Here is a 12111-nt window from a genome sequence, read left to right as displayed (position 1 = left end):
CCCCTCTGTGAAGAACCTTCCAGAGGAAGGAACAGGCAGCAATCTTTACTGTTCTGCAGCCTCTGCTGGTGATACCCAGGCAAACAGGGTCTGGAGTGGACCTCCAGCAAACTCCAGCAGACCTGCAGCAGAGGGACCTGACTGTTAGAAGGAAAACTAACAAACAGAAATGAATAGCATCAATATCAACAAAAAGGACATCCACACAGACACCCCATCCAAAGGTCACCAACATCAAAGACCAAAGGTAGATAAATCCACGAAGATGAGGAAAAACCAGCACAAAAAGGCTGAAAATTCCAAAAACCAGAACACCTCTTCTCCTCCAAAGGATCACAACTCCTCACCAGCAATGGAACAAAACTGGACGCAGAATGAGTTTGACAAACTGACAGAAGTGGGCCTCAGAAAGTGGGTAATAACAAACTTTTCCGAGCTAACGGGGCATGTTCTAACACAATGCAAGGAAGCTAAGAACCTGAAAAAACGTTAGAGGAATTGCTAACTAGAATAACCAGTTTAGAGAGGAACATAAATAACCTGATGAAGTTGAAAAACACAGCACGAGAACTTCGTTAAGCATACACAAGTATCAGTAGTCAAATTGATCAAGCGGAAGAAAGGATATCAGAAATTGAAGATCAACTTAATGAAAAAAGCATAAAGACAAGATTAGAGAAATAAAGAATGAAAAGGTATGAACAAAGCCTCCAAGAAATATGGGACTACGTGGAAAGACCAAACCTACGTTTGACTGGTGTACCTTAAAGTGACGGGGAGAATGGAACCAAGTTGGAAAACACTCTTCGGGATATTATCCAGGAGAACTTCCCCAACCTAGCAAGATAGGCCAACATTCAAATTCAGGAAATACAGAGAACACCACAAAGATACTCCTCGAGAAGAGCAACCCCAAGACACATAATCGTCAGATTCACCAAGGTTGAAATGAAGGAAAAAATGTTAAGGGCAGCCAGAGAGGAAGATCAGGTACCCACAAAGGGATGCCCATCAGACAAACAGTGGATCTCTTTGCAGAAACCCTACAAGCCAGAAGAGAGTGGGAGCCAACATTCAACATTCTTAAAGAAAAGAATTTTCAACCCAGAATTTCATATCCAGCCAAACTAAGCTTCATAAGTGAAGGAGAAATAAAATCCTTTACAGACAAGCAAATGCTGAGAGATTTTGTCACCACTAGGCCTGCCTTACAAGAACTCCTGAAGGAAGCACTAAATACGGAAAGGAAAAACTGGTACCAGCCACTGCAAAAACGTAGCAAATTGTAAAGACCATTGACACTATGAAGAAACTGCATCAACTAACAGGCAAAATAACCAGCTGGCATCATAATGACAGGATCAAATTCACACATAACAATATAAACCTTAAATGTAAACAGGCTAAATGTCCCAATTAAAAGACACAGACTGGCAAATTGGATAAAGAGTCAAGCTCCATCGGTGTGCTGTATTCAGGAGACATATCTCACATGCAAAGACAACCATAGGCTCAAAATAAAGGGATGGAAGAATATTTACCAAGCAAATGGAAAGCAAAAAAAAAAAAAAAAGTAGGGGTTGCAATCCTAGTCTCTGATAAAACAGACTTTAAACCAACAAAGATCAAAAAAGACAAAGAAGGGCATTACAGAATGGTAAAGGTATCAATGCAACAAGAATAGCTACCTATCCTAAATATATATGCACCCAATACAGGAGCAACTAGATTCATAAAGCAAGTTCTTAGAGACCTACAAAGAGACTTAGACTCCCACTCAATAATAGTGGGAGACTTTAACACCCTACTGTCAATATTAGACAGATCAACGAGATAGAAAATTAACAAGGATATTCAGTACTTGAACTCAGCCCTGGACCAAGCAGACCTAATAGACATCTACAGAACTCTCCACCCCAAATCAACAGAATATACATTCTTCTCAGCACCATATCACCAATCTAAAATTGACCACATAACTGGAAGTAAAACACTCCTCAGCAAATGCAAAAGAATGGAAATCATAACAAACAGTATCTCAGACCACAGTGCAATCAAATTAGAACTCAGGATTAAAAAACTCTCTCAAAACACACACAACTGCATGGAAACTGAATAACCTGCTCCTGAATAACTACTAGGTAAATAATGAAATTAAGGCAGAAATAAAGTTCTTTGAAGTCAGAACAACATACCAGAATCTCTGGGAAACAGCTAAAGCAGTGTTTACAGGGAAATTTATAACACTAAATGCCCACAGGAGAAAGTGGGAAGGATCTAAAATCGACACCCTAACATCACAATTAAAAGAACTAGAGAAGCAAAAGCAAATAAATTCAAAAGCTAGCAGAAGACAAGAAGATCAGAGCAGAACTGAAGTAAATAGAGACATAAAAAAACCTTCAACAAAATCAGTGAATCCAGGAACTGGTTTTTTGAAAAGATTAACAAAATAGACAAACTGCTAGCCAGACTAATAAAAAAGCAAAGAGAGAAGAATCAAATAGACACAATAAAAAATGATAAAGGGGATATCACCACTGATCCCACAGAAATACAAACTACCATCAGAGAATACTATAAACACCTCTATGCAAATAAACTAAAAAATCTAGAAGAAATGGATACATTCCTGGACACATACACCCTCCCAGGACTAAACCAGGAAGAAGTTGAATCCCTGAATAGACCAATAACAAGTTCTGAAATTGAGGCAGTAATTGAGGCCTACCAACCAAAAAAAGCCCAGGACCAGACAGAGTCACAGCCGAATTCTACCAGAGGTACAATGAGGAGCTGGTAGCATTCCTTCTGAAACTATTCCAAATAGTAGAAAAAGAGGAACTCTACCCTAACTCATTTTATGAGGCCAGGATCATCCTGATACCAAAACCTGGCAAAGACACAACAAAAAAAGAAAATTTCAGGCCAATATCCCTGATGAACATCGATGTGAAAATCCTCAATAAAATACTGGCAGACTGAATCCAGCAGCACATCAAAAAGATTATCCACCACGATCAAGTTGGCTTCATCTCTGGGATGCAAGGCTGGTTCAACATATGCAAATCAATAAATGTAATCCATTACATAAACAGAACCAATGACAGAAACCACATGATTATCTCAATAGATGCAGAAAAGGCCTTCAATAAAATTCAATACCTCTTCATGCTAAAAACTCTAAATAAACTAGGTATTGATGGAACGTATCTCAAAATAATAAAAGCTGTTTATGACAAACCCACAGCCAATATCATACAGATTGAGCAAAAGCTGGAAGCATTCCCTTTGAAAACTGGCCCAAGACAAGGATGCCCTCTCTCACCACTCCTATTCAACATAGTATTGGAAGTTTTGGCCAGGGCAATCAGGCAAGAGAAAGAAATAAAGGGTATTCGAATAGGGAAAGAGGAAGTCAAATTGTCTTTGTTTGCAGATGACATGATTGTATACTTAGAAAACCCCATCATCTCAGCCCAAAATCTCCTTAAGCTGATAAGCAACTACAGCAAAGTCTCAGGATACAAAATCAATGTTCAAAAATCACAACAATTCCTATACACCAATAATAGAGAGCCAAATCATGAGTGAACTCTCATTCACAATTGCTACAAAGAGAATAAAATATCTAGGAATCAAACTTACAAGTGACGTGAAGGACCTCTTCAAGGAAAACTGCAAACCATTGCTCAAGGAAGTAAGAGAGGACACAAACAAATGAAAAAACATTCCATGCTCATGGATAGGAACACTCAATATTGTGAAAATGGCCATACTGCCCAAAGTAATTTATGGATTCAATGCTATCCCCATCAAAGCTACCACTGACTTTCTTCACAGAACTAGAAAAAACTTCTTTAAATTTCATATGGAACCAAAAAAGAGCCTGTATAGCCAAGACAATCCTAAGCAAAAATAACAAAGCTGGAGGCATCACAGTACCTGACTTCAAACTATAGTACAAGGCTACAGTATCCAAAACAGCATGGTGCTGGTACCAAAAGAGATATATAGACAAATGGAACAGAACAGAAGCCTCAGAAGTAATGCCACACATCTACAACCATTTGATCTTTGACAAACCTGACAAAAACAATCAATGGGGAAAGGATTTCCTATTTAATAAATGATGTTGAGAAAACTGGCTAGCCATATGCAGAAAACAAACTGGACCCCTTCCTTACACCTTATACCAACATTAACTCAAGATGGATTAAAAACTTAAACATAAGACCTAAAACCATAAAATCCCTAGAAGAAAACTTAGGCAATACCATTCAGGACATAGGCATGGGCAAAGGCTTTATGACTAAAACACCAAAAGCAATGGCAACAAAAGCCAAAATTGACAAATGGGATTGAATTAAACTAAAGAGCTTCTGCACAGCAAAAGAAACTATCATCAAATTCAACAGGAAACCTACCGAATGGGAGAAAATTTTTGCAATCTATCCATCTGACAAAGGTCTAATATCCAGAATCTACAACGAACTTAACAAATTTACAAGAAAAAAAACAACCCCATCAAAAAGTGGGCAAAGGATATGAATATACACTTCTCAAAAGAAGACATTTATGCAGCCAACAAACATGGAAAAAAAGCTCATCATCACCAGTCATTACAGAAATGCAAATCAGAACTATATTGAGATACCATCTTATGCCAGTTAGAATGGTGATCATTAAAATAGTCAGGAAACAACAGATGCTGGAGAGGATGTGGAGAAATAGGAATGCTTTTTTACACTGTTGGTGGGAGTGTAAATTAGTTCAACCATTGTGGAAGACAGTGTGGTGATTCCTCAAGGATCTAGAACCAGAAATACCATATGACCCAGCAATCTCATTACTGGGTATATACCCAAAGGATTATAAATCATTCTACTATAAAGACACATGCACACGTACATTTATTGCAGCACTGTCACAACAGCAAAGACTTGGAACCAACCCAAATGCCCATCAATGATAGACTGGATAAAGAAAATTTGGCACATATACAATATGGAATATTATGCAGTCATAAAAAAGGATGAGTTCATGTCCTTTTCAGAGACGTGGATGAAACCATCATTCTCAGCAAGCTAACACATGAACAAAAAACTAAACACTGCATGTTCTCACTCATAAGTGGGAGGTGAATAATGAGAACACATGGACACAGGGAGGGGAACCTCACACACCGGGGCCTGTCAGGGGTAGGGTACAAGGGGAGGGATAGCATTAGGAGAAATACCTAATGTAGATGACAGGTTGATAGGGACAGCAAACCACCATGGCACAGACATACCTAGGTAACAAACCTGCACGTTCTGCATGTGTATCCCAGGACTTAAAGTATTATAATAATAATAATAAAGGACACTGTTAAGAGAATGAAAAGACAAATCACAGACTAGGAGAAAATATTTGCAAATCATATGTCTGATAATGGACTTGAATATAAAATATACAAAGATCTCCTCAAGAAGACATAGAAAGCTCCTCAAGAAGACATAGAAAGATGCATCACAAGGCAGTACGGAAGTGCAAATCAGAACCACAATGAGATACCACTTAACACACACTAGGATAGATAAAAATTTTAACACTGGCAAAACCAAGTGCTGACAAAGATGTGGAGAAACTAGAGCTTTCATACACTCCTGGTGGGAATTCAAACTGGTACTGCCTTTCCAAAAATTCATTTGGAAGTTCCTTATAAAGTTAAAAATATATTTACTATACAATCCTACAACTCCAGTCCTAGGTATTTACCCCAGTGAAATGAAATTTTATGCTCACACAAAAACCTGTATGTAAATATTTATAGTAGGTTTATTCATAACTGTCAGAAATTGGAAAAAAACACAAATGTATCTCTAGTGAAGAATGGATAAATCAACTGTTGTGCATCCATACAACAGAATACTACTTGGAAATAAAAAAAAAACAAACTCACCAGGCATAGTGGTTCATGCCAGTAATCCCAGCACTTTGGGAGGCCAAGGCTGAGGTGGGCCTATCACCTGGGGTCAAGAGTTCAAGACCAGCCTGGCCAACATAATGAAACCCCGCCTCTACTGAAAATACAAAAATTAGCCAGGTATGGTGGCACACACCTGTAGTCCCAGCTACTTGGGAGGCTGAGGCAGAAGAATCGCTTGAACCCAGGAGGCAGAGATTGCAGTAAGCCCAGATCATACTACTACACTCCAGCCTAGGTGACAGAGTGAGACTCTGTCAAAAAAAAAACCTCCTCATTCATGCAACATGGATGCATCTCAAATGCATCACGCTAAGTGAAAGAACCCTAACTCAAAATATTACATACTGAATGCAATTTATCTGACATTATATGACATTCTTGCAATAGAGACAGAACATAATACATGACTCAGTGTTTGCCAGGGGCTGGGTGGGAGGGGAGAGGCTGACTACAAAGGGGCACAGAGTGAGGGTCATGGGGGTGATGAAACAGCTCTATAGCTTGATTATCACAGTAGACACATGACTGAATACACTAGTCAAAACCTGCAAACTTTATACTAAAAAATAAATTTTAATGTATGTATGTAAATATATAAATGTATGTAAATATCTTATTTTTCAAACATACAAATTTCACACAAAATTAGAAAAATGATTTAAAATTAAAGGGAAAACAAGTTTTGCCTAGCTCAAACCTAACATGAACAACAGTGTCCACAATTGTGTTGCAAATACATAAAGAATTTTAAGAGCGTATAATGTGATTTACCAGGAAAGAAAAATGTTTCGATTTAGGGAGCAAGCATTAAATGAATTGGTAAAATAGTCCTTCAAATATACCATTAATCTGACCAGCAGATTTCCCTGTTTATGAAAACCTTGCCTTTTCAGTGACAACTAGGGAGGCAGGCTGGCTGGTGGAGATGGGCGTCTGGGTTTGAATGGGGCTTCTTGGTTTGGATGGAAATGGCTGGCGACCCAAGAAACAGGAAGCACTATGTCTGGCACTAAGTAAATCATAAACAAGCAGTAACCCAACAACAGCAACAAAACAAAAAAACTTTATTAAAATTTGAAAATAACAATTATATGAATGCATTAAATTATTACATGTACCCTGAAAATATGTACATCTATTATGCATCCATTTTTAATGTAATTTTGTTGAGACAGGGTGTCTCTCTGTCACTCAGGCTAGAGTGCAGTGGTGCCGTCATAGCTCACTCTAAACTAAGCTCAAACCATCCTCCTGCCTCTGCCTCCCAAGTAGCTGGGATTACAGGCACCACGCCCGGCTAATTTTTTTTGTTTTTTTTGGTAGTGATGTGGGTCTTACTAGGATGTCTTGGCTGGTCTCGAAATCTTGGCCTCAAGCGATCCTCCCACCTCAGCTTCCTACAATGTCAGGCTTACAGGCATGAACCACTGCTCCTGGCCAAAAAGTTGATTTTTTATTTTTTTTAAGAAAGAAAAGAAAAGAACAAATCTAGTTAAAGCAACACCTACCGATGTTTTTTTCTGAAAAGCAAAGCAGTTGTTTAAATGGGTACATGCCTCTCTCTAACGTGAAATGTGCTGCCATTCAACATATTTTATGAAAAAAAGTGATGTTTGGCTAGAAAAATGTAAGTTATTGCTATGTTGACACACAACTTTTAAGTTCTAGTAACTGCTTTGCTATCCACTGTTATTTTGTGGGACTTAACATTCCAAGATTTTAAAAAAATATTGATGTTCTGAAATACTTGCTGCTTGAAACACACATGTTCATCAGCTTTAAACAAAAATAGATTATTCTTCAGAAATAGCATTTTAAGTTCACGTTCTGCCCTGGAGCACTGTATTTATTTTGAAGAAAAAAAAATTCTGAAGATAGGAATAAATCAAAAAAGAGAACAACCAAAAAAATTATATTTTATACGATGGAAATTTATAGACAAAATTAAAGTCCTTGTGGATAAGCTGTAACCATGTCAGCGTACTCCAGGCTTCTGAGCTTCCTAAGTCTTGGGTTCTTCAACTCTAAAAGGTCAAATAAGAGTTTTAAAAGGGATTGTCAGCTGGGTGTTGTGGCCCATGCCTGTAATCCCAGCACTTTGGAAGGTTGAGGCGGGTGGATCATCCGAGGTCAGGAGTTCGAGACCAGCCTGACCAACATGGCGAAACCCCGTCTCTACTAAAAATACAAAATTAGGCAGGCATGGTGGCACATGCCTGTAATCCCAGCTACTTGGGAGGCTGAGGCAGGAGAATCGCTTGAACTTGGGAGGTGGAGGTTGCAGTGAGCTGAGATCGCGGCATTGCACTCTAGCCTGGGTGACAGAGAGAGATGCCGTCTTAAAAAATAATAGTAACAATAAAAGGGATTGTGTATGATTAACTAAATATACAAACATTGATGTGACACAGCACCTGAGAATCTTGTGTGGCACAGTTTCTTGAAAAGAATCAATATTGCCTTTGTACCCAAGAATAATTTTTTAAGGAAAAAAACAAAAGCCTAGGCCTCAGTTGAATGAATATTCTAATAGATAGATAGATAGATAGATAGATAGATAGATAGATAGATAGACAGACAGACAGACAGACAGACAGGATAGATAGGATAGATAGATATATGGAATATATATGGAAGTTTGTGTTTGGAATACAAACTTGCTCTTAATTGTTGTGAAGTCTTTTCAAATGAGCAAGCACCTCTAAAGATAATGTGACCAACCGTCCTGGTTTGCCTGGGACAGAATAGAGTCCTAGGAAATGAAACTTTTCATTTTAGAACCGAGACAGTACCAAATTGGGCCCAGGAGTGAGGGGATTCCTAGGATCTCTCTAAAGACCAGGCTGATTGGAAGGGTAAACAAGTTAAAGCCAAGATTGCCCAGAATAAATGGGCAAACTATTAACAAACTGGCTTCCTTAACTATCTCTGCAGTGACTGATATCTTATCTTCTTTACCCAAAGTGGTGAAACTGACATTAAGACCAAGAACTACAGAACAAGACAAAGATTTCCCTTCTTTCCCCTTTACCTTTTTCCCACTTAATGAACTGGAGAATCTTCCCACCAGCCATCAATATTGGGCATCCTTTTGAACCTTGACATATTTTGAATCTTGAACCTCAGTGGTGAATCAATTTTCCTGTCATTACTTTTCAGCCCCTGAGTTTTGAAAGCAAGAAAAGCTACACCTTAAAGGTGGAGGGAGCCAATCCTCACCTAGAGATGCGTTTTCTGAACTTGGGCCCATTTCAGGACACAACAACAGTGCACATCAGTGTGGAAGACGTGGACGAGCCCCCTGTGTTTGAACCTGGCTTTTACTCTGTGGAGGTGCCTGAGGATGTGGCGATTGGAACAACCATACAGATGATTTCTGCCAAGGACCCAGATGTGACCAACAACTCAATCAGGTTTTTCCATAGATTTCACCTTTTCCTTATATGCTGGAATCTTCCCTTCCCTTGTATGTAATTTTCTAGCACTTTTCCCTTTGTTTCTTTCTTCTCTATCCCATTTCTGGAGACTCTCCTCTTTGAGTTTTTTGTTTTTTTTTTCCTTAAATAACATGGCCTTGCAGGTTATTTAGAAGTAAAGTGTCATGTCTACAACTCACTTTCAATTGGTTGAGACACACACACACACACACACACACACACACACCTTAGTTCTCAATCATGGTCCTGTTGACATTTGGGGATGGATAATTCTGTGTTGTTGTGGAGGGGTTCTCCTGTGCACTGAACCATGTTTAGCAGCATATCTGGCCTTTACCCACGAAATGCATAGCACTCTCTGAGTTGTAACCACCTAAAATGTCCCCAGATATTGCCAAATGTCCAGGGAAGTGGTGCAAAATCACCCCAGGTTGAGAGCTACTGATTCAGATAAAGTATAATCAGACACACAGATGTCAAAATGTTAAAATCCGTTGACTCTCAGTGGTAAACATAAAAGGAAATCATTATGCATTCTTCCATCTTTTATGAATCTTTGACATGTTTTACTTTTTAAAACTGGGGAAAACAATATATATTATATATATTCCACATACTATAGCAAGAGCAGACATAGAAATACTTCGGTTGTCAGTGACTTCAATGCCTTGTAGACTGGCCAGATAGATGGGTCTTTGTATGGCAATACCACATATCTATCTCTCCAAAGCATGTTTTGGAATTAAAGATTCCAACCAAGATGCTTCCGCTCAAGAAGATGAGAACTGCTCTTACAGTCATGGCCATCTCTCATCAACTGGAACCAAAGCGCAAATAGTTGATGGACAGGTTGACACCACAACCTTCCAGAGCAGCTGCCAGCTGCCAAACCTATGAAGCTTGACACAAAAGATCAGAATTCCAAGGCTGTTGGAAGGCATCTGTCACATTAATTGTTGAAAGCCACACAGTAAAATGAATCTAGGGCTTTAGTGCAGATAACACATTTTAAACATACTGCACTTTATCAAATGCCTTTTCTGTCAGCTGGCTGCTTCTCTCACCTAATGCTGTTTTGTATTTAATGAAAACGTGCTTCTGTAGTTTAACAAGAACAGCTTTCTCCAGAGAATAACCGTACTAGGGGCAAATTCACTTCCTCTAACCAACCAGTAAGCATTTTACATGTTCAGGCATTAAAATGGCAAAAATGATTTTGTTTGAATTCTGATACTTGATTTTTTCAAAGGCAACTAATGTATTATATAACAACTTTATAGATGTTGTATTTCAACCTGAAGCTTTTTAAATATAAACTAGGATGGGGAGAGATTAGTCAACCATATTATCCCCAAAGCAGTCACAATGAAAACAAAACATTGTGTGTATTTTCAGAAGCCAAGAATATATACCTTCTGATCCTAATTTATTAATTATATATGTATTAATCCACCATAGGCTAATTAATCTATTCCTGTAACAGAAGACTCTATGCGAGAAACTTTAAAGAATAAAACTTTCACTATTGGCATGAAGTAAAATGAGGTAGACAAAATGAAGAAATCTTGTCTGGCTAACAGAAAATGCTGCTTCAGATGATGACCAATTGAAAACTATCAGTTGGCCAGCACATCCGTTAGCATCAGGGAGGTTCATATTGGAGTGTCTGGCTACTCCACTAGAACCCAGGCAGGATGAATGCAAGAGTGAACAGGCCAGAGGCACAGGGCAGGGTCCACTGGGCTGTTCTGGGGCAGGACTGCAGATCCTGAGATGAAAATTGGTGAGAACAAGGCCACAAAGCCAGAGGTAATAAGACACAGCTCAGGCACAGGGAGCAATGCGAAATTCCAATGATCAGATCTGGGGATAATTCTCCATCTGCATTTTGGTTGCAAAGAAAGAGAGGAATTCTTATTGCTAGGTATGAGGTCCCTGACTCTTTGTACTATCCAACAGAAACAAAGAATGGTCCCTGGACCCCAGAAGAACAATGGGGGTCCTAGACTCTAAGAGGGAAAAGCACCTAAAACTTAATGAACTCTCTAGCTCTCATTTAAAAACCCATTTGGGAATTCCTTTCTTCTGTTATCTTTCACCAAACTGCTCTTCTTATCCTTATTTTTCATATTAAAGTTACTTTCTTTTAAAATAATGTGTATAGTTATATGCTGCATGGTTAATTCATCATCTGCATTTCTGTTACAAAGAATAAATGAGAGTTATATTCTTAAAGAGAAAATATCTATTAAATAATTCAAAAAATCAACACATCACCTGAAGTTAAAATGTTACAGATAAAAGGCCATTTAACAAATTATTAGGACTTTTATAATCTCCTTTCTAGAAAGTTGATGGTGTGTTCAGGAATGTTTGCTGGTCCTCATTTACTTATAAGCCCCAAAACAAAATCTCCAGATTTAGTGATATGTACATGAAAAGACAATGCTTGGATCCCCTGAATTTTTAATACATGCTCAAGGACTTTTTGGCAAGCAGGATACTGAGCCATTTGGCAACTGAAAGAGGCTTCTGCTGATGTGGAAACTGCCTGCCCCCCAGTTCCTTCCCAGAATGTGTGTGGATTTAACCAGGCTGTTCCTGACGCCCCACCTCCAAACTGCTTCCAAATTCAGAGGATGTCCTCAGCTAAGCGACAAGCAGGGAGCCCAGAAAGCACCAGCTACTGCTGGATCTGGGCAG

The 12111-nt window shown here is 38.7% G+C and overlaps 1 protein-coding gene across 3 annotated transcripts in view; it reads left to right on the top strand.

Moving 5' to 3' along the window:
* The window catches only part of CDH20 (cadherin 20), a 221863-nt gene that overhangs the window by 185059 nt on the left and 24693 nt on the right, over window positions 1-12111 (top strand). For all 3 annotated transcript variants that reach the window (XM_055297447.2, XM_055297437.2, XM_055297441.2), the window contains one exon: window positions 9131-9384. In XM_055297447.2, the coding sequence (XP_055153422.1) occupies window positions 9131-9384 (254 nt within the window). The remainder of the gene's footprint in view (window positions 1-9130; window positions 9385-12111) is intronic.

Source organism: Symphalangus syndactylus, chromosome 1, assembly GCF_028878055.3.
Source record: "Symphalangus syndactylus isolate Jambi chromosome 1, NHGRI_mSymSyn1-v2.1_pri, whole genome shotgun sequence".
NCBI lineage: Eukaryota > Metazoa > Chordata > Mammalia > Primates > Hylobatidae > Symphalangus > Symphalangus syndactylus.
The sequence above is the reverse complement of the archived record's forward strand: the minus strand, read 5'-3'. Positions and strand labels throughout refer to the sequence as shown.